The sequence below is a fragment of the Aspergillus glaucus genome (genome assembly GCF_001890805.1).
Source record: "Aspergillus glaucus CBS 516.65 unplaced genomic scaffold ASPGLscaffold_1, whole genome shotgun sequence".
Taxonomy (NCBI): domain Eukaryota; kingdom Fungi; phylum Ascomycota; class Eurotiomycetes; order Eurotiales; family Aspergillaceae; genus Aspergillus; species Aspergillus glaucus.
The window spans coordinates 301937-323109 of record NW_019170453.1 but is presented as its reverse complement, the minus strand read 5'-3'; the positions used below and the strand labels follow the sequence as shown (position 1 = coordinate 323109).

Here is a 21173-nt window from a genome sequence, read left to right as displayed (position 1 = left end):
TCTAATCCCGTGACATCTCGGTTCCTGTGCAACATACAACATTTACCAGACTGATTGAAAACACGAAGCATAAGCGAGTATAGACTATGCTACGACTCTGACAATAACTGCAATATCTGACTATTATACAGTCCCATTCTAAACATGCAACATCGCCCCCCCCCCTTTCTCTCTACTTCCAAAACAAAACCATGTCCCGAATAGCAAACACCAAGCACGTCCCTTCCACGAGCCGTATCAACTCTGAAACACACCACGCGAGGACGGACTGCATCGTCTCATAAGTCGTCGCCGTCAGACACTGAGACAACTCCACCGGTTTGAAGCTCGACAGGATTAATACAGGACGGTGTCAGTGTCAGTGTCAAATTCGGCAGCTGGCAGCTGGCAGGAGCGGTCGCCGTTTCGATGGTGAAACGTGTCAGATGAGGCTGAAACGTCGAACTGTCGGTGTCAGTGGTTGGGACGATAGGCAGGGCGTTTCTGTTTCTATTATTTCATCCATAATAGTCCGTAATATCAGAGGGAGGTTCATGAGTATATGCATATGGGTACAAGGATGTCGGCTCTCGAAACAACGGTTGTCGTGAGTATTTTCAGCTACATTAGCATATTCCTACTTACTCCGGAGTAGTATCCGTACTTCGTACGGAATAGGGATAGTCAGTGAACAGAGCTCAGAGCCAGCCAGCCAGCAATCTAGCAGGGCAAGACCGACGATCATTGTAGTATTCAACAGAAGCATAACATTACGATTGAGATTGCGATTGAGATCATATTCTTCAAGGTATCCAGTGCGACAGGGGTCGTGGAAGAAGCCAGGACCAAGGTTGCTTTCTCGAATGACGTACTGGAGGGGGGTTCTAGAAAGACAGATTGAGTTTGGGTCAGGGGAATATAAAGAGTTTGGGGTGGTTATTAGAGTGGCCGACTATTGAAATTGAATCGGACAAGGGTGAACTTCGGTAGCGTGGTAGCGTATAATGTCTAGGAACACGAGAGGAACTATTCTTTGTCTTTGTTATTGAGGGAAGAGAATGATATTCTGTATGGAGAACTGTCATTTGTAAATGGAGGAGTGGAGAGAACCCAGCAACCAGGTAATGGCAGCGGTGACAAGAGGCTGACAGGCAGGCACAGGGCATGACAAATTCCACTAGCATATGATAGATCATTCTGATTCCTGACCGCGTGGATGGCGAATTTGTTGGTTTACCGCTAATACATACGGAGTAAGGTGCTGGGTGTTCTCCGTATACTCCGTACTACTCCGTCCTTGCTCTACGGAATGATAATGAAATAATCATGGGATTTACTGAATCGGATGCTCATGATTATCCCAAGGATCTACACGATCTGGGATCTGGATCTAACCGTGTTTGGAAGGAGGTATTTCACTTTGTCCAATTTCTAAGACACAACAGAGGGGAAGGTCTCCTGAAAACCACTAATGTGAGAGAATTTGAAGGTGAACCCTTGGTCACGACAGGAGGATTAACACAATGCTGTCATGTCCGTCACAATGAAGAGACGGGGCTACGGAGTCTCATTGGAGTGTGTAAAGCACTCGTGCTGTTGGATGGTACCAAAAAGGACTAGTAGTGGAGCGACGTTAAGCTTATGAACTCTCCAACACGTATTACTGACAGGAATACGGCTGATTCACTACTCTCCACGTCGAAATAGGCAATAGCATAATCCGGCGAGACAGAATTGGAACAAAGTTTATTTCTTTTCCAGGCGCTCTCTTTGGTCTTACCGGATTACACACCAGACGAGCACCGGTGCTGATTACCGCACACAGCAAGAGGGCCAGCTCCCATTTTGAGAGATATCCCCGGATGGTTCGTCCATTCATAGTTGCGAGTTCTCTAAATAGTAATCCATTGAAAGGGGTTGAAAGGTTCGATGGATTTTCGACGGAGATCGATGGGGCTACTTCTTTTCCAGTGATCCGAATGACAGGTGTCCGTACTCCGTTCCGGTGTATGTCATAGTAGTGCCTCCATACTCGGTCCTGAGAGTGCGAGGCACAGAGGGCCAACCAGGTGATACTGAAGTAGTGGAGAGGTCTCCATATTGAACTCCGTACAACCTATGTATTTGGGACTGTGTACATACAGAGTACGCACCTCCGTACGAAGCAAGTGACACCTGACACGTTCCCCATCGGTCCCTTCCGCTGACAACCCCGTACTCTTGCACGAGTCAGATCGTGTCAATGGACCATGTCCAAATCGCTAGTGTGGTTTTTGCGATTCATGGCAGGGAGAATCACCTATCGGGATTGCAATAGAAACAAACCAATAAATTGGATCCGGACGGGTGATGGACACCAATTTTTGCCCCGATCGGCTTAGGAGTGGGATTTTTCCCGTCACGGCCACGGACGGGGGTATGAGCCAATAAGAGGACTCAAAAGCGGCCATTTTTCAGCTCGTCCGGACTATCATCTCGTGGCCAACCAGCCATATTGAGATACGGCACAGTGGAGAAGTGTGTCATTTGTCATTTGTCATTTACTCTTAAACTTCCACTAGGCGGGTTTTAAATTTTTCTTAATTATTATCCTGTCAGATGCTGCCTGTTGCTGTTTTGAGTATCCATGGTTCTCTTGACACATGTCGGATACGTATTCTCCAACACATCCGACAAAGAATATACATACTCTGTACAAGTATAGAGATACAACCCACATATGCATAGCTTCCTAGTCAGTATGCCACCCCCCCTTGTCTCCCGATTTAAAAAAAAAAAAAAAAAAAAAAAAAAAAAAAGCACGGGGCAACGGATCTCGCATCCAGCACCGCACCACCAATCATCTGTAGTTACTTCAAGGGCGTCACACAGATGGACAGGTCGTTTTTATTTGTTTTCCTTCCTTTCTTTGTAAAGATGCAGCGTGCATAGGGTTACAGAGATCAATCAAAGGGAAAATAGATCCGGCCATTGAATTGAAGAAAATAATTGCTTCTTTCTGGCTTCCAGGCGGAAAGTGGCGGATGGGCGCTTGACGTACAACCCGAGGTGGGTCTCTCCATCTCGACAGCCGTGGGGCGAACAGGCGATCGTTGTGTGTACTATGTATGTACAGTACTCCGGAAGTACAATACATAGCAGTACATACTCTATACATTGTAGTATACTCTGTATAGTAGCATATACTTGTATATCATTCTCTATCCAGTATCACATTATATACAATACTGTATATTCTCCATGTCTATACAGATCTGACAGTGGATCTGCGAGGGGCACTGACTGGTTCACCCCGGCGATCTTTGCCCTATGCGCTGGGAACTGCGGACGAGGGGCCCAATAATCTAATTATTTTGTTACAGTTTGGCAGTCGGTATTAGGGGAATCCTAGTTATCGATCCCCCCTCGATGCACGAATAAGCACTCAGTATTACCAGTATAACCGCCTCAGACACCGCCGCCACCGCCACCCACTCGGTCTGCAGGTGCTCTATCGTAGGAGTAGAATAGTATGGAGTATCTACGGAGTACAGTATGTACGGACGGGAAGATGGAGATGGTCCATACAATGATTGTTTGAAGAGGTTTCAGCTATCTTTGGTTCAGTCAGTTCCGACAACAGTGCTCCAAACCGTCTCATTTCGGACCGAATAAGGCCTTTCTCCAAATGGAAGACCTTAATTCTGCTTATTAACCTCTTAAAAATGGTGTGATGACAACATTGGCAAAGTCAAACCCCCAGTGTGGCAGCCATGGTTCTGGGACACTTCGGGAATTAACACGGTATCTACCCCTACAACTTTACTATGTAGTTACGGATTACAGAGTACAGCATACACTACAGAGTACTAGGACCTGTATGTAGGTGTTGTCCTTCTGAAGTGTCCTGCTGCCGCACAACCTGATAGATCAACTATCCCTTTTATTTTTATTTTCTTTTTTATTTTTCTCAATGATGTCCAAAGTAGATCCATCTGTCAAGAAGGTACATAATAATATATATATATATATATAAAAAATAAAAAATGAAAAATAAAAAAAATGAAAAAATGAAAAGAAAAAAAGAAAAAAAGAAAAAAAAAAAGTTTGGGACGTTTCCTCCACCCAAAAAGCCTCAAAATCCTTTCTTTTGGATATCCCGAACGGAGCCGTGACGGTTCTCCGTAGTTTGTGGATAATCCATGTCCGGATCCACTCGGTCTTCACGCCTCCCACGATCGTCCTTGTTGGGTTTGTCCCTGATGATTTCACTTTTTGGGGTTATGAATATCTTCTATTCTGTCTGTACATATAAAATGCGATTTTCAGACAGCCTGGCCTGCAGTCAGGAGTGGTGCCAGCCCGTGCATATTGGAACCGCCTAACTATACTTACTTACCTCCGAGTAACACTACTGGTACCAACGACCCAGATCTGAATTATTTTATTTTATTTTATTATTTTAGTTTCCCATTTTATTTTATTTTCTTCCATTTTATTTTTTATTTTTTTCTTTTGCACCCCTGCCTTGCATCGATAACCATATATAACCTTGGTTCAGCTGTTTCCCCATCGTCATCGACCAATGTCACTGGCTCTGCGTTTCCGTTCAGCTCTCGTGAGTCTTCTATATTAAATCTCGAATTTCCTTCCTTTATCCTTGTTTTCTTTCTTGTCAATCCTTGTTCTCTATTTATCATCTTCACATCCTTTCCTTCGCCCAATTCATACATCCACACTGCCAGCCGCTGGCGGCTCCCGATCGATCTAACACTGCCTCAGTGATTGTCGCCCATTCTCTCTCTGCTTATCCTGTATCCATTGCTTCCGGTTGGATTTGTATCCTTGTCTATGACCACGTCCCATCCGGACGACGATTCCAGCAAAATGGCGATTTCTTACGCAAACACTCTTCCTACCGATCATTCTCAGACCCTGCCCTCGTTTAGAGAGGTATGCATCCCGTCTTACATTTCTTGCTTTTCTCCCAAGGAAATAGAAATACTGACCGGAGCAGCTTCTCCCTCCTCATCTCCACGATGAAATCGATTCTACCTCCTACTTCACCTCCCCCCGTCAACGCTCTAGCTTCGAGTTCCCCGGTCGTCAGCCTCTACAATCACCTCCCAAGATGCCGCTGAATGACGCCCCACGAGACTACTCCCTCACTCCTATCCGTGCTTCAGATTCTGGGGATCATTCCTCTCTCCCTCCCCGGTTTCCCGGGAATGGCTCCCCCGTCGCACCCGGTTCGACTCCCCGGTATGCGGCAACCTCCTCGCGTGGCCCTAGCCCCATTCTCCCTCCGATCCGGGATTTGCACTCTCTTCCAGACCGCAGCTTGACCTCAGGTTCGCCATTCTCAGATGGAAGACCGACATCGCGACCAGACCCATTTCTACCTGATTACCGTTCTACGCCGATGGATGTACGTGGGCCATGGGATCGTCGCAATGGGGACTCTGCCTCGTACATGGGGACTAGTGGACCAGCGGCGATGATGCACAGTCACCCCGCTCCTTATGGTTATCCAATGGCCTACCCCAGTGACTCCGAGCAGCACTCGCCGCAGTTGGTATCGCACGCGCAGTCGAACTTTGGCATCATGGGCGATCAGGCCGACTCCAGGAACAGGCGCAGGCGGGGTAACCTTCCCAAGCCTGTGACCGATATCCTTCGGGCTTGGTTCCATGAGCATCTGGATCATCCGTATCCCAGTGAGGAGGATAAGCAGATGTTCATGACACGGACAGGGTTGTCTATCAGTCAGGTAAGCTTCATCACTCGTCTTTTTATCATTATTACTTTAGCTAACGACATCCAGATCAGCAACTGGTTCATCAACGCCAGAAGGCGACAACTGCCCGCTCTTCGCAATCAGATGCGCAGCGGTGCCAGCGACATGGACTCGCAACGACAGTCCCCCTTTAGCGACATGGATCAGACCTCGTCTGAGTCGATGCCTTCTCCTCACCGGTAAATTCGACCACCTAATCCGATAATCCGATATAATACATCCCGCAAGGGTTAGAACGTTTTGCATCATTTCATCATTACGAGTTACGGGGCCGGCTAAGTACACGGAAAGCTGGAATGCCTCGTCCACGAATTTTCTTTATTGCACCATTTATTCAAGACCGACAAGATCATACTTGATACCCTATCATCTTCATTTTTGGTTGTTTTATTTTACTACGTGGGATTGATCGCTTCGAGGACCATGCGTAGCCGCCACTATGCAGGGAACCTTGTAACCTTGCTTGATCCTCCCACTCAATATGCATCTGTGCGGTGTTCTGGTTCGTTTTTATTATTTATTGGATATTTGTCATTTTCATTTGTTTTACTCGTGTATTGTTTTGGTTTGGGGGTTCATGATTTTCATTTTCTAAGACCTTTATAGAAGTTACTATGCATATTCTCCTTTTCGGAAGGAGATGGAACCAGGGAAAGCTGTACCAGTATGGAATTGAATGATGATGATGTGACCATGTTTCCAGCGCATAATACTTTATTATCCTTTTAGCAAACATGATCTAATAGACAACTAGAAATTTGATTTGATTTTCTGCATCGACAACTGGTCATTGCAACCTGCCTAAATCGGCATTGACAATCCGTGAAGAAATAAATACCTAGAAACTCAAAACTCCTCACGACATCCGAAGGTCTCCAATCCCCCTATGAAAAAAAAAAAAAAAAAAAAAAAAAACAACTCCACAACGGACCTTCCGATCATATGTTTGACAACCACATGTCATTGACAATTCTAGAAACTGCCCCGATACTAACGGTACCAAGATTTGGGTCAGGGATACACTTCCTGCCATCAATTCGATACATATTCGATAATTCCACCACCATGGAAAGGGGGCTGAAATCCCGAAAAACCGAATGCTGGTTCGTGAGGCTTGATTGGGGAAACCAGAGTTCGTGTAACCGTGGTAAATTAATCTACTCGATACGAGGCCAACGTTAGTCGGTCTCCACTATTACCATAACCATGGGCGTGTGTCATTTTCTGCTTTTCCGGAAGGAGATCACGACTATCAGTTCTGCCGAGAGAGCTGGTATCGGTACGTACTGCGTATGCCCTGGATACCGATAGCCGCGGATGACACTGGAATTTTAAATTGACACATCCGTACGGATACTGTACATACCTAGTAATATGTCCCAGCCGCCAGGATTCAGTCCGTGGGTAGTGGCCAATTGGATCGGGGGTGATTTCCAGAAGACTTGGTGCCCTGGTTGGTATGTACAAGTATGGTCGATCATCGGTAGGTGACATTACCGAAGCCACCACCACACTGCCATTACAATTAACAGAATACTATAGACGGTGACAGCGCATGAATCCTACAAGCACTCCTAGTATGCAATGCATTGCAACTTTGCACATCAATATACAGAGTACATCGCTCTAGTTCTAGAGTCGCTGCGCTGTAATACATACCGACGGCTAGGCGCAGGGACCTCTGACCGTACTCTGCAGATGTCGATCCGGAAAAGTAACGGCTTGAGTACCGATACTTGTACCACTGTTCCTATTGGGGTTCCGTACTCCGTACAGCACCCCTGTATCGCGTATCCTTAATCCCTAACGTTATGCCTTGGATGCATGTTTGCGCTTTTGACGTTGTATTGGCGCTGCAGAGTATTTCTGTACAAGTAGTCTGCGCTGCGCTGCGCCCTGTATGTACGGAGTACGGAGTAGCAACTAACCCCTACATCCTAGATAGCAAATAATAAAGGCTTTACTCGGTGATACTTTCTTTTCTTTTGCTTCTGTCACTATCATATCATTGTGTTTAGCGTCAGTATTGGTCTGGCTATATGGAGTACGGAGTACGGAATACAGGGTCCCGCATACTAGCACCCATTTTCTCAATTGGGACAATGCATGAGTAGTAGTAGCACTATGCCAGAGCGATCCGTCGATCTCGATTTTCGATCTAGGGGGCTGTCTTGTCTCTCTTGACCCCGCAGCTCGCACTCCATAACGGCTGTAATAGTTAGTCCTTGGACTGGACAATAGTCTGGGCAAGCAACCTGCGTATTCCGTATACGCAGCGTAGTAGGCAGTAAGGTTGGCAGAATATTAATAGTGGCGACGATATACCATGGGAGTATCTACTCCGGAGTACCACTAGTGACTGTCATCTTACTCCATCTTACTCCATCCATGTATGTTCAAATCAAGGTGGTTTTTGCACAACGCAGTCAGCACGGAATATTCCGAAAATAATTAGATTATGATTATGGAGCTGACCATTATGTACTCTGGGTTTGGGATGATCTGCTGATCTGGATTGGATCTGCCGAGACCCGGATGAATGGAATTGTTCGGAGACTACTGTACAGAGTACGGAGTATGGGGGACTAACATGGATGGTTACCCTGGGATGTGATATGGTGTCTGTTTTCATTTCCAATATGTTTCCATATTGTGGAATTCCGCGGGGTAGGGGTACTGCGCAATCGCAATTCTTTGTTCTTTGGATCGATTATCTGTGTACGGAGTGCTTTGTACGGTTCTGGCTACAGTACACCGTTACTACGTGCGTCGGTCATGATTCACCGCCATGTGATAAGAGGTCGGATCGAGATCTCCTAGCTGTCTACTCCGTACTTGGCTGCTTGTTGTCTACCTGTCCACCTGTCCAGAGCGTATCAATGCACTGTACAGTGCTCCCTACCTCGGAAAAGGTTTCCTACAATAGTCGCGTTTCATCCTCGTATAACTACAAGTATGATGCAGGCGCGCTCCGTAAAACATACATATTTGTCTGTGGTTGTATTGCATACAAGGGCTATTTTGGTATGCGGACGCGGCGTACTCCGTGAAATATGTATGCATGGGTACCAAGTACCGGGATAAGTCGAATGGAAAGCTCTGGACGGAGAATATGACATGTGGCAGGTCTTGTCGTTTGCTGTCAGTGAGGTGAGTTGGAAGATTAGTATGTTGGCTTGGAATGATATGTCAGATGTGTCACTGCTGTATGTACTTGTATACTTGTACTAACATGTAAATGTGAACTGGCAGTGTATATTTAGTATTAGTGTCACCGTAAGCAACTTCGAGAATGGCTCTGACATGACAGGGATATAGTTACACAACAGACCTCTCGACTCTCATATCCGCACGTCAATACACTGACACCTGTTCCGTTCCACAAGAGAATACAGAAAGAAGGAAAACGAAACTTGTCAAATTGAAATCCAACCGACACCTCCCTTCCAAGTTCCGGGAACTTGCAGATGTCGGTGACAGAAATCCCGAATCTCGAATCTCGGCCGAGGCACTGATTTTATAGTTGCCTAGGCAGGGAATGTTGAAGCACAGGGGCAGGAGCAGGAGTAGGAATTTCTGGGATTGGTGGAAGAGTTTTCCGATGCATCGGAATGCTGGTTCTGTTCCTTATCTTGACGGATATGTCTTTATTTTCTTTTTATTCTTCTGTTGTATTCCGTACTGGACAAGGATTTGAGGCTGCCACCTGTCAGGAATGTCAGCTCTCTTTGTCACCATGTGCGGGATTCCACTTTCCTAGGGGGTCGAACACCCCCAAAGTGTCCCTGGGATCAAACTTTGAGATGTATCTTCTGACCAGATCTTTGGCTTCTTAATACGGTCCGTAACACCCCCATAAAAACAGTGCTATCCTGCTGGAAATCTGGTACCAGCGCCCCAGAGTTTCCTGTGGCACTGAGCAGGTCTCTACTTGTGTTATTGAGGGCTCTGTCGCTGCCAGCCACTCGTTCTCGTATCTAGTTTTGCGGACATTCGGACCGCACCAGCAGCCCGTGCATTCGCGGTCGCCATGCATGTTGTTTGGCTCAGCTAGACAGATCATGCTATAGTTACGTTAATTAATTAACTAACACCTACATTGGTAATAGTAAGCCATTGATGAAGACCAACTAGTTATGAGGAGTTGAAATCATACAGAATCCTCATTCCCTCACATGCAACACAAGCATTCAGCCCAGTGGCTATTTTTCAGTTCGCATTCCTACTATTGTTTATGAAATTGTAGCACAATCCTCGCACCCTTTGCAAACTCAGCCAAAATCCCTTTGACTCTTCGCCATTTACGCAGTAAGAGAACAAAACACCCAGACTGCTCGCTTGCTTTGTGGTACACAAGATATAATCCTTCATTTCAATGTCTCCCTTCCTCCCCCCCCTCTCTCTCTCTCATCATGCCATCGTCCACGGAAGGATGTGTGCAAGCGAAGCTCGATGCAGACATCACCCACGGCAATCTTCAGGGCATCAAAGACTTTTACAAGTCAGCAGACCCAGAAAAACAAACCAGCCTACTTGCCGACATAGCTTCACGCGCTGCAGCAAAAGCACAGGTTGATATACTTGACTGGGTCTTCAGTGGGGGCTTCCAGGTCCCCCCTGACTCATTGAATGGTGAGTTCTACCACCAGGCTTGCCTCGCACAGTCCCTTGCTGTGTGGAAGACACTTGTCAAGAATGGTTTTAACCTCAACAGGCATCACAGTGAACTTTTTGGTGATGCACTGAGCCTGGAAGCATACTCTGGCAATGTTGAGATTATATGCTTCCTTCTGGAGAATGGACAGGACCCCAATGATGCATGGGGGAGCTATGATGATCTTGAACTAGGTGTGGCAGCATTAGTTGGTGAGAAACCATCTTTGGAGATCCTCCATCTGATGCTTCAGCATGGATGGAACTAGAAAAGAAGTGCTACACACATTGCGGCTGCTGAACTTGGCAACATGGAGGCGCTAAAGTTACTGGTGAAGCATGGTGCTGACCTTGAGGAAGCTAGTGGATGGTGGCCCAACTATGGTATAATTGAAGCTGATAAATGGGGAACTGCATTGTATCGCGCAGCTTACAAGGACCAGAGAGAGCCTGTGGCATATCTGCTAGACAAGGACACTAACATCTGGTTCAAGGATGACAAGGGGCAATCCATCTTGTGGGCAGCGAAGCAGGGGGGAGATGAGGAGGTGATCGAGTTGTTGAAATCTGCTGGGCTTGGAGAAGAATAAAGAATGAACCAGTCCACTTTCATGGCTAGATATACAATAGCCTATCTTGTGCTTAGTGGGAAAAACTTTCCATGCCAGAATATATATAGTCTCTTCTGTTATAAGCCACATAAAACGGGTTTCTTAGGCATTAAAATATGAAACCCACTTTCAAGTATTACTCCGTAGAAGCCCGAACATATGGATAGATCTAAATGACCATTGACATTCTTTAGTTGGCCCGAGGGATATAGACCTCATGTGGGTGTGAGTGTACTTCGGAGATCTATAGACACCTCAGGATGTAATTCATGGTACCAATTGCATTTTGCGACTGAATATGAACATCTAAACCAAACCATTCGCTAAACACCAAACCAACCCATAACAAACCCAAACACACACACACACATTTATATATATATAAAACCCTACGACGGCCGCTTAAACGGATGTGCCTCAGTATTCAAAACATACTCATCCAAGCTAACAAGATCCGGCTCCGAGAAGGTAAGGTAAAAGTATTTCAACGTCTCCGCAAGCCAAAAACTCTCCATGAAATCGGACTGATCGGTATGCTTGTCCCGGACGTCGTTGATAATTGCGTGGCCGAGCTTGGTGCGGGTGTGCTTCTCGATGCTGGAGAACATGCGCCAGGCGGCGTCTTGCAGGGATTTGTCGCCTGTTATACGGTACATTATGAAGACGGATTCGATGGCTTCGGGTCTGCTTGTTTGTCAGATTGGATTTTGATGGGGTTATGGGGGTTTTTTGGGCTGGTAGTACCTTAGCTTGTACTGGGCATCAGTGACATCCGTCACACCTGGCTGAAGGCCATGGTTTTCGATAAGAGACTTGGTTTCCTTGGTGTTGTCTTCATCGGTGGTACGGCCGCCACGCAGGAGACGATGACGGACATCACGGTACCACTTCCTCTCATCCCAGTCACACTCTTCGATCGTTTCACACGAACTGACATAGAGTGTCTCTGGCATGATACCAGTAGGCATGACATCGTAAGCCCAGATACAGCCGTCGACCAAACCACGTGCAATGGAAAGCTCCTCGGGACGATCGAAGACCTTAGCACCGATACCAACTGTACCACCCAGGTAGCATTTGAGGTGTTCTGCCTGGTATTCGATCATTCCGTCGCTGTACCCCGCACGGGTATCGCCTGCAAACAAAATCTCTTGGCCGGTTTGGGTGTTCGCGCGGAAGAGAAGACGTCTCTTAATAGCCTTCATAGCCGTCGAGTACATGTTGCGATACTGGTCCGTGCGAGCTCCAAGCAGAATATGCTCTTTAGGAAGGTACTCGTAAGTGGAGTCTGCCATTCCACCCACTGTGTACCGGGGGTCATTGAATGCCATTTCCTCGGCGTCCACCATGATCGGCCACAAGCCTGGGACCCGGGTATGGTTCTGCGCTTCTTCCATGTGGTTCGCGATTCGCTGAATGGCGTCAAAGTATTTAGGGTCGCCGGTCAATTGGGTCAGTCGAGTGAATTCGAGGTTCAACGAGCCCAGTTCGGCCATGATGGTGTTCCTGCTGGACTGGATTCCCAGACCTTGCGCAGATCTGGCAAATAATCAATACTTTATCTCTCGTGTGGATAACCACCATTTCTCACCTGGTCCACTGCCAACGGGTCTGAGGCATCCGGTTGCTCGTGTCGAAAGCACCATACAGCATATCAGCCACCTCCACCGCTTTCTTGAGCAGTATGGGGTGAGCACCGTCAGTCAAGTCATACGCACCCATGAAACCTCCAAGGTAGCGAATGTTGGTTTCAAACACATTAATCTGCGTCGAATCGGTTGTGTAGAAATCAATCCGATCAAGAGCATCCAGCGCCTCCTCAAACTCATCGTCCAAGCCCAAAATAACCAGCGAATCAAGCGAGTCGACCAAGGTAGCTGCCCAGCCGGCAAACGAAGTCCTATGACCACCGCTAAGAGGCGACAACTCATCACGCAGCCAAGCATGGTGTTTATACCCTTTCCAAGCATGCTTGAAAGCTTCCTTGACTGCCTTCTGACGGCTCAATCGCTGTCGACGAGCCCACCATGATTCTTCGGGGAAGTCGTACTGGATCTTCGGGATCGGGGAGGGATGGTTCTTGGGGTAGGGAATGTAGTCGGTGACGGGGTGCTTCTCAGGATATTTGGTCCAGCGAGTTCGGCCGGAATTTGTGGTAGACTGGACATATTCCCAGTTGTCGTTGTCGTCGAGGTTGAAGATGTCACTGGGAGGGAGACTGGAGAAGAGGGTATAGACGACGAAGATGAGAATGACGGTGGTGACCAGGTAACTCTTCCGCACAAAGAGCATTTTGACAGTTAGTTAGTAGTGTAGTTATTTGAGCAGTCTTAACCGCCCGAGTCAAGTAAACGAGCGACAGCGCATGGATGTCTCAAACCATGGGTAAAGAATGAATGATGTCTAGAGATAGTAAAGAAGCCAAGGAATGAAGTGAGTGAGTACGGAGTAAAAGAAGAGAAAAGACAATCAAGTCAGAGATCGTCTGCAGGGACTTTGCTGTTCATCCTGCACATCCCCTCAGCCCCCTCCGGGGCAAGCCAGGAGAGAAACTGACGGCGTGGAGAGAGGGTTTGATCGCCATAGGTTCTCACCGTCTCCCGGGAAATGATTGACACGGCAAAGGAATCCAGGAGGCGATGAGTGCGTAATGGAGTGGAGGGCTTAATTTGTACCCGTTCTATTCTGAGACTTTTTGACTGAGATTTGTTCTTGGCTCTGGACCCTGATTGAATGCTTGTCCATATGAATGTGTCTAGAAGATCGTAAAGTGATGGATCTCATGCCTGATTTAGTATCGTTCGCTGGGCTATTCCGTATGGGGAATGTTGTCACTCGAATTGAACATGTGGCTGTTTGCATTGTTTGGATTATTGCCTGAGGCATAATTGATATCAACTTCAGGCTACGAGACTCAGATATCGACATCACTAGATCTATTGTTTGCCTTGAGCATATCATGATAATCTCCTAATTACCTCCACTAATACTAACACATTATTGCAACTTGGTATGTCGGATGTCTTTTTCACAAAACAGCTGCTAATACCTGAGCAGGAAATCGATATTCAATGCATATCTGCCATATTTGGATGGCATCTATTCTCTATATTGATCTATCTATTTGAACCTTTTTATTCTTCCGGGAGACTGTCGACTTGACTGGCCTTGACTGGCTGCCGCATTTCGTGTCCAGCTACCATAACGCCTTTGAACAGTGATCTTGAAGATACGACCGCCAAAATGCCCATCACAGGGTACGTCCCCCTCCAATTTTCTCTTTACCTGCATACTAATAAAACCAGCGTCTTCTTCATCCCCTCAAACCCCAACTCCTCCACCGTCCTCTCCACAATCTCAGAACGCCTACACACCGTTCTCTCTGACGAACCTATCCCCATAGGCCGCTGGGCATTAGAGCACAAGCTCATGCGCGACACGCCATCTTGTCTACCAGCATCTGCATCTCAGCGGCCCGCGCAGCCTCGGTGGATGCAGTTTCTGTCGTTGTCGTATCACCCATTTCATGGATTTGTTTATGCGTCGGAGGCGGATAAGTCGCAGTTTGGTGGTGCGGCGCACGCACAACCGCAAGCACCGGGGCAACAACCACAGGCACAAGCACCAGGGGCCGTACCAGGGGCACCGCCGCAACAATCTCAACTCCAACAACAACAGCCCCAATCAACTCCAGGCCCAGGCACAAGCACAGCTACAGCTACAAACAGCGGAATGATAATGACAACAGTCCCCCTCCCCTCCTCCGTAGCTCTCTTCCAACACTTCGTCTACGCCTGCCAACCCTTCTGGAGCCACCGCCACACCCACGCCATCCCCGGCGGCATGGTCTACGACATTGGCGACTTCCGCGTGCGCATCGGCGACGTGCGCCAGACGCAGCCCGTCGCGAGGATTCGCGGGACTGTTGTTGAGGTTGAGTGGAGGGGTCCTTCGTTGTTGGATTCGTTGATGCAGAATCACCCCGTGACAGAAACGCAGGAAAATGGGGAAGATGATGATTCGGGTATTGATGTTGGACTTGGGTTGATTGAGGAGGCGGATGTTGATGCTGAGTTTGCGGCGACGGCGGGGTTGATTAGGGAGTTTTGGGGGAGGTTGGGGGTTGAGGGGGCTAGGGAGGCGATTCTTGTGCCGGATGTGGGGAAAGAGGTTAAGGAGCAGTTGAGGAGGTGGAAGGCGCTGCAGCAGGAGGGTAAGAAGGATGTCCATGGTCATGGGGTTGGGGAGGGTAATGGGCAGCTGTTGGATGAGGATCCTGATCCGCAGGCTGGTGTGGATGTTGCGAGGCAGTTTATGGAGATTTTTAGGTTTAACCGGTGATGCTGCTTGAGTAAGTACGGGAGTGCAAGAGAATCACATGAAGTTCTACGGTAATCTTGGAATGGCAACAAACATGACATGAGATAAACAAATGTAGATCATAAAATAAAAGAACAAATGAGGCTAAATTCCGAAGATGTATTGTCCAGATAGAGAAAAAACCGAAAAGAGAAGAGAACGGAAGACGCTCTTTCGCACTTCACATCTCAACTAGCACCGGCTGTCGAGACATTCCACAGATTCTTCCACATAGGGCTCATCGAATTCAAATAGAGAATAGAGTCGTTACTGCCAAGTACACGTGCAGTCGAAGAAAAGTCTCGGTTAGACTACAGGTAAATGGTATGTATAGCATAAGATGGGATGTGATGAACGAAACTGCCAGCGGCCTTCTGTCTCTTTTCGCTAACGCCCGAACAAAATAACCAAAAGGGGGAAAAGGGAGAAACGTTTATTTTTGCATCATGAGCTGAACGAATTCGTTGTCTGATATCGGTTAGCTTCCTCAAATTCGACCGGGAAAAAGACCAGGTCCACATACAGTCAATACGGCCGTCACCGTCCTGGTCAGCCTCGCGAATCATCTCGTCAACTTCGTCATCGGTGAGCTTCTCGCCAATGGAGGTCATAACGTGGCGCAACTCCGCGGCAGAAATAAAACCGTTGTTGTCGCGATCGAAGACCTTGAAAGCTTCCCGGATCTCCTCCTCGGAGTCGGTGTCCTTCATCTTCCGTGCCATCATGGTAAGGAATTCTATTATGGTCAGATTCGCCTATCTTGTTACGGGGGCTTTCATGTCGGGACGATCGCATACCAGGGAAATCGATGGTGCCGTTGTTGTCAGCGTCGACCTCGTTGATCATGTCCTGCAACTCCGACTCGGAGGGGTTCTGGCCCAGCGAGCGCATGACGGTACCCAGCTCCTTGGTGGTGATCTGGCCTGTAATCGCGGAAATCCATCAGTATTGTGTCGTTAACCAGAAAAGCATTATCTCAACAGCGAATATCATATCACGGTCGGAACCAATCGATAGGCGGGGTAAAGAGGCATTAAATTTAGAGTATAGCGGGATCACTAACCATCGCCATCTTTGTCCTGTTATAATGCAAAAATCGTGGTCAGTTCACTGTCCTCGACGCCCGACGGGGAAAATGCCACATCGAGATGGCCAGCGCACTTACGAAGAGGGAGAAAGCCTCCTTGTACTCGGAGACTTGCTCTTCGGTCAACGAGTCAGCCTACATAATAATGTTGTCAGTAAAAGATCGGTAAAAGTCGTCTTCGAGAATGCGTTCTCAAGAATGTTCGTCACAGAATTGCCCCGCAAGTTGGCGGGACATGACAGGGGAGGTGACACGCATACCATGATGTAGGATTCGGAAAAGTCGACGAAAAGGGGAAGATTGAGATGGACGGAAAGATGGAGGATAAGATGAATTCTTTGCCTAAGGAAAGAAACCAAGTGAGTGAGGAAAAGGAGAGAAGATGGAGAAGAGAAGAAGGAGGTGAAGCGTAAGGCAGGCTTAACTAGTGAGTTTAGTCTGGGTTGGGAGATGGTTTTTGGTCGGGCGGTGGGGGAGTGGCAGCCCGCCTTTTTTTAAGGGGAAGCAAATGAGTATCGAGCCCTGGTACAGTTACTTGGTAGACCAGCGTAGAACGCTGAATATTTTGTACCGGTACTTGAATGTTATGACGATTGCTATGCCAGAGAATAAATTGCCGACATGACTCCTCTTAACGCTTTGGCAACCCAATCTGAAATCTCTCAGCCTTACACTCGGTCATGCACGTATCTCTAGCTGCTCCATATATTGCGGGCTACTTCCATAGTTCAGAGACAACTGTGACGATAACTACGGCGTACTCCGTACATGAACAAACCAACCGTTTGTCTGCATACATGGCATCGGGCTGCGAATTCGGCTGAAGCCGTACAGTACATATCCTGCAGCCTGTGTAAGATGCATGGCCTCTGCGTACTCATACAGCCTTGTCTACTACATAGAACACACCATCCCAAACATGCCCAGACACAGATCAGCAGCATATTAAAGTCTAAGAATAGCCCTAGTTAGCTTGAACAGTGTTCTGGATAGCACTTTGTCTGGTACTCCGGAGAGAGATTGGTGGATACATGTGGCGGTGTCCATATATTGCCCCTGAGATCTATTCTACGAAGCACTAACTTCCAGATGGCATTGCATCATCAGCCATAGAATAATACAATGTGCACAGCAATGCGAAATCCTTTTGATAAGTTTTCCGGTTCAAAGACTTGGGCAACTGTACACTGTGCAGAGTACTTGTACAGATGCTTTTGTCCAATGACCGGCTCTGATATCAGAGTACACCCCGGCCCTGTATTACCAATTGTTACACGTATCCTCACTAATTTCACGTGCGGAGAGCCCTAAATGACCGTACAATTACCGTACACCTATCCTAATACGGACTAGCGTCACCTTCCCCAACAGTCTCACGTGGTCCAGACTCGGAGATCCAGTAGTGCTATCACTATCGCTTCCATATACAGACTACAGATAACAGAGAAACGCTGTTCGACAAACTGACATGCGCAGATAGAAAGTAAACGAACGTGTTTCTGTATCTGCGACAACCCCGGAATCCTCTAACCTCCCGCCGCGGATGACACTTGGACGCTCCTTTCTTGGCCGACGATGATCCCGACTGTCTAAAGGACGTTTCCAATTCCATCACCAGCCAAATCTCCAACCCACCTTCACACCTTATATACATACACAAATAATAATAATGTGGCGGGACCGCACGAACCTGTAACCATCCCCTTCCATCTCATGCTATCCAAGTGATGACTGCAGACTAACCCTTGACTATCTGCTATCACCAGATATATCTCCTACCGACAATCATTCGCCCACCACCCAGCCAAAAAATCTCGCAACACCTTCCCCGACCCCTCCACCGAGCCAGAAGAAAGCCGCCGCCTAATATCCTCCACCGAAGATGACGGCGACGCAATCATTGAAATGGACATCCTGCCCCCCCGCTGGGTCGACATCCAGGACGAGGTAACCGAGCAACTAGCCGATATCGCGCAGCAGTCGTCACAGCTGGACAAGTTACATCATAAACACCTGCTTCCGAGTTTTGGAGACGAGGATGTGCGGAGACAGGAGGAGGGTGCGATTGAACGGTTGACGCAGGATATCACGCGCGGGTTCCATGAGTGTCAGAAGGCTGTTCAAAGGATTGAGGTTATGGTGCAGGAGGCCAAGATGCAGGGGAGGGTTAGTGGGGGGGATGAGACTATGGCGAAGAATATTCAGATTTCGCTGGCGGCTAGGGTGCAGGATGCTAGTGCAAGGTTTAGGAAGAAGCAGAGCACTTATCTGAAGAGTGCGTTGCATACTCCCATCTTGGAGCTGACAAGTTGCTAACAGCTATAGAACTACGAGGCCTAGAAGGCGTAGCTTCCCCCTTCGACCGCACCCCAACACCCACGCAAATGCAAAACCCATACACAGACCCTTCCCTAATGGAATCCGACGCCGACAAGTCCTTCTCCCAAACGACCCTCATGCAAACCCAACAACGGCAACGGCGCACCGGCCAAAACGACGCTGCCATTGAGCAACGAGAACGCGAAATCAACGATATCGCAAAGGGCATCATCGAGCTATCAGACATCTTCCGCGAATTGCAGACTATGATTATCGATCAGGGGACCATGCTCGACCGGATAGACTATAATGTTGAACAAATGGGGACTGAGGTTAAGGCGGCGGATAAGGAACTCAACGTGGTACGTTCATTTGCCTTGGATGAAGGAAAGACAGGAAAGCTAACAGAATCAAGGCTACAAATTACCAACGACGCACGACGAAACGAAAAATCCTCCTCCTTCTCATTATCATCGTCGCGGGACTGATTATCGTCCTGCTAGTCAAACCGAAAAACAATAACTCCTCTGCACCTGCTCCTCCCCCGCCACCATCCTCGAACAACATGCGTCGAACAGACGAGATGATCTATCGTCGCAGACGACGGTATTCGAACTTGGCGCGAATGACAAGGGATAGAATATGGATTGATCCAGATAGACCTCGATAGATAGCTTACTCTTTTAATGTATAGATGTATTTGTATGCACAATGGTTCTCATTAGATGGCAGGAATTTGTCCATAATGTATTATCAGGATCACATGAATAAGATCACACGGCTAGTACAACAGACGAAGAAAAAGCACCACAAATAACAAACATGCAAATAAGATATTGCCACGAAGCAAATAAATGGCCTAAGTCTGAGCATTACCCTCTTGTTCAAGCAATTGAGCAACATCGGCGTCTAGATCACCGTCCGCGAACTGGGCATAATCTTCATCGCCATGATCGACTTTCCGCTTTTTGGCACTAGTGCCATTCGGACTGCCATCAAATTGATGCTGACCAAGAGATGTAGAGATACCAGGGAGACCTGTACCGGGAAGCGGCATACCACCTTGCTGTGGCTCAACGGTGGGCAGTACAAACGGTAACGGTGCGGTGGCAGCAGGGTCGTTTTCTTGCGGTTGCACCTTCGGAGATCCAACAGGCGTAATAGATTCCACAGGCGGAGGAGTGAGCGCCTCAAATTCCGGGCGAGCAATAGGTTCCCCTTCAGCATTGCCAGTAGGATGGGCAGCTGGCATATTTTCAACGAAAAGCCCTTTCATGATTCCATCTTCGACGTCGCGTTTCTTGGTTTCGGTGTCTGCTCTTCTCTCCGACAACTGCGTAGCCAGAGACTGTTCTTTCGAGAATGCCGATCGATTGGTCTCCAGGAGCTTCTCCAGACCATCTATCAATGCATGTCGCGACTTGATGACCTCGGATACGGAGCTTTCGGCATTCGCAAGTGTCTTCAACAATTGACTCAGACGTGCAGCATGCACAGGAGGTGTAGGCAGCGGCGTGTTCGGGTCTTGCATCTTTTCATACTCTGCATTGGCTGTAGAGGCAGCACCAGAGGCCATCGTAGCCTTGGACAGCGCCACTTGCAAAGGGACCAGAGGCTGCAGTTCAGACGGCGTAGATCCGGAAGAGCTCGAGAATAATGACCCACCAAGTAAAGGTTTCTTTCCAGTTGAGCGTGATCGATCAATTTCTGTCATACAATCAGCAACCGTGGACCAAGCGCTGGGAAGAAAGCTGTTCTTACCATCCACACGAGCCTCTATAGCTTCCTGGATCGGGAGTTCAAAAATCGAACGTTGCCGCCACACTTCCACCACTCGTCGAATTTTCTGTTGGATATCATTTGACGATCCTTTGTATGCGACGGCCGTGGCCTCGGCAATAACCTTCCATGCGTTAGCTCATCGCTAAAAAGCGTCGGGAAGTGGCACCAACCGGAGAGAATGCGATAAGGAAATCTTCCTTTCTCCGAGCTTTCGACTGTTGCGCCACCTCTGCATTGCTATTGTGTTAGTATCCGAAGGCTGTTCTCGATAACGCGTTTATCGTACCGTTCGCCAGGTATATCAAGTTCAATCGCTTGGGAGCCGGGGAATCGCGAAGCTTTTGTAGCCAGAGTTGCGCGGTTCGATCTGCATGTCGTCTGTTATTCAAGAACTGTTAGCTTTCAATTTTTCCATCTCTGAATGGATATCGAGCTACCTGTGAAACAAGACCCATTGCGCGACAGTGACAATACCCTCCTGTGTCTCATTGAGAGCGGAGAGCTTTGCCTTTACAGCATCATCGGTATACGCCATGGTGAAAACTGAGCTTGTAGAGATGGGATGGGATGAGAATATTCAGCAGTACTAAGCTGAGGTCTGTATAAG

The 21173-nt window shown here is 47.8% G+C and overlaps 9 protein-coding genes across 9 annotated transcripts; 5 read left to right on the top strand and 4 right to left on the bottom strand.

Annotated features, from left to right (window-relative positions):
* Positions 1 to 93: 93 nt before the first annotated feature.
* Positions 94 to 991, bottom strand: ASPGLDRAFT_40998 (uncharacterized protein). The gene is made up of 2 exons (XM_022545312.1): positions 635 to 991; positions 94 to 586 (listed from the first exon to the last, which is right to left on the bottom strand). The coding sequence occupies exons 1-2, from the start codon at positions 722 to 724 to the stop codon at positions 422 to 424; spliced, it is 255 nt and encodes an 84-aa protein (XP_022405736.1). The 5' UTR covers positions 725 to 991; the 3' UTR covers positions 94 to 421.
* A 3818-nt stretch (positions 992 to 4809) lies between these two features.
* On the top strand, positions 4810 to 5938 carry ASPGLDRAFT_115662 (homeobox domain-containing protein; the record flags this gene model as incomplete). The annotated part of the gene is made up of 3 exons (XM_022539706.1): positions 4810 to 4911; positions 4976 to 5728; positions 5783 to 5938. 3 exons carry the CDS (start codon positions 4810 to 4812, stop codon positions 5936 to 5938), a joined length of 1011 nt encoding a protein of 336 aa, XP_022405735.1.
* A 4229-nt stretch (positions 5939 to 10167) lies between these two features.
* ASPGLDRAFT_115925 (ankyrin repeat domain-containing protein) lies at positions 10168 to 10998 on the top strand (the record flags this gene model as incomplete). Its single annotated transcript, XM_022539725.1, has 2 exons — positions 10168 to 10617; positions 10678 to 10998. The coding sequence occupies 2 exons, from the start codon at positions 10168 to 10170 to the stop codon at positions 10996 to 10998; spliced, it is 771 nt and encodes a 256-aa protein (XP_022405734.1).
* A 410-nt stretch (positions 10999 to 11408) lies between these two features.
* Positions 11409 to 13311, bottom strand: ASPGLDRAFT_21235 (glycoside hydrolase family 47 protein; the record flags this gene model as incomplete). The annotated part of the gene is made up of 3 exons (XM_022543077.1): positions 11409 to 11703; positions 11764 to 12558; positions 12611 to 13311. The coding sequence occupies 3 exons, from the start codon at positions 13309 to 13311 to the stop codon at positions 11409 to 11411; spliced, it is 1791 nt and encodes a 596-aa protein (XP_022405733.1).
* A 951-nt stretch (positions 13312 to 14262) lies between these two features.
* ASPGLDRAFT_21234 (uncharacterized protein) lies at positions 14263 to 15360 on the top strand (the record flags this gene model as incomplete). The annotated part of the gene is made up of 2 exons (XM_022543076.1): positions 14263 to 14276; positions 14325 to 15360. 2 exons carry the CDS (start codon positions 14263 to 14265, stop codon positions 15358 to 15360), a joined length of 1050 nt encoding a protein of 349 aa, XP_022405732.1.
* Positions 15361 to 15800: 440 nt separating this feature from the next.
* On the bottom strand, positions 15801 to 16595 carry ASPGLDRAFT_40992 (calmodulin). The gene is made up of 4 exons (XM_022545311.1): positions 16544 to 16595; positions 16176 to 16457; positions 15902 to 16114; positions 15801 to 15846 (listed from the first exon to the last, which is right to left on the bottom strand). Exons 2-4 carry the CDS (start codon positions 16267 to 16269, stop codon positions 15812 to 15814), a joined length of 342 nt encoding a protein of 113 aa, XP_022405731.1. The 5' UTR covers positions 16270 to 16457; positions 16544 to 16595; the 3' UTR covers positions 15801 to 15811.
* Positions 16596 to 16758: 163 nt separating this feature from the next.
* ASPGLDRAFT_40989 (uncharacterized protein) lies at positions 16759 to 17093 on the top strand (the record flags this gene model as incomplete). Its single annotated transcript, XM_022545310.1, has 2 exons — positions 16759 to 16807; positions 16891 to 17093. The coding sequence occupies exons 1-2, from the start codon at positions 16795 to 16797 to the stop codon at positions 17088 to 17090; spliced, it is 213 nt and encodes a 70-aa protein (XP_022405730.1). The 5' UTR covers positions 16759 to 16794.
* A 1041-nt stretch (positions 17094 to 18134) lies between these two features.
* ASPGLDRAFT_30798 (t-SNARE syntaxin TLG2) lies at positions 18135 to 19454 on the top strand (the record flags this gene model as incomplete). The annotated part of the gene is made up of 4 exons (XM_022543979.1): positions 18135 to 18157; positions 18232 to 18740; positions 18791 to 19146; positions 19200 to 19454. The coding sequence occupies 4 exons, from the start codon at positions 18135 to 18137 to the stop codon at positions 19452 to 19454; spliced, it is 1143 nt and encodes a 380-aa protein (XP_022405729.1).
* A 189-nt stretch (positions 19455 to 19643) lies between these two features.
* On the bottom strand, positions 19644 to 21101 carry ASPGLDRAFT_114761 (CTD-interacting domain-containing protein; the record flags this gene model as incomplete). The annotated part of the gene is made up of 5 exons (XM_022539632.1): positions 19644 to 20491; positions 20546 to 20687; positions 20737 to 20795; positions 20853 to 20944; positions 21004 to 21101. 5 exons carry the CDS (start codon positions 21099 to 21101, stop codon positions 19644 to 19646), a joined length of 1239 nt encoding a protein of 412 aa, XP_022405728.1.
* Between the last annotated feature and the right edge of the window lie 72 nt (positions 21102 to 21173).

Coding starts and splice junctions, on each gene's coding strand:
- ASPGLDRAFT_40998 (XM_022545312.1), bottom strand. CDS start 724: ATGATCGTCGGTCTTGCCCTGCTAGATTGCTGGCTGGCTGGCTCTGAG. Junction 587..634: donor TTCCGTACGAAGTACGGATA/CTACTCCGGAGT, acceptor GAAAATACTCAC/GACAACCGTTGTTTCGAGAG.
- ASPGLDRAFT_40992 (XM_022545311.1), bottom strand. CDS start 16,269: ATGCGCTCGCTGGGCCAGAACCCCTCCGAGTCGGAGTTGCAGGACATG. Junction 16,115..16,175: donor CGGCACCATCGATTTCCCTG/GTATGCGATCGT, acceptor TGACCATAATAG/AATTCCTTACCATGATGGCA. Junction 15,847..15,901: donor CGGTGACGGCCGTATTGACT/GTATGTGGACCT, acceptor AACCGATATCAG/ACAACGAATTCGTTCAGCTC.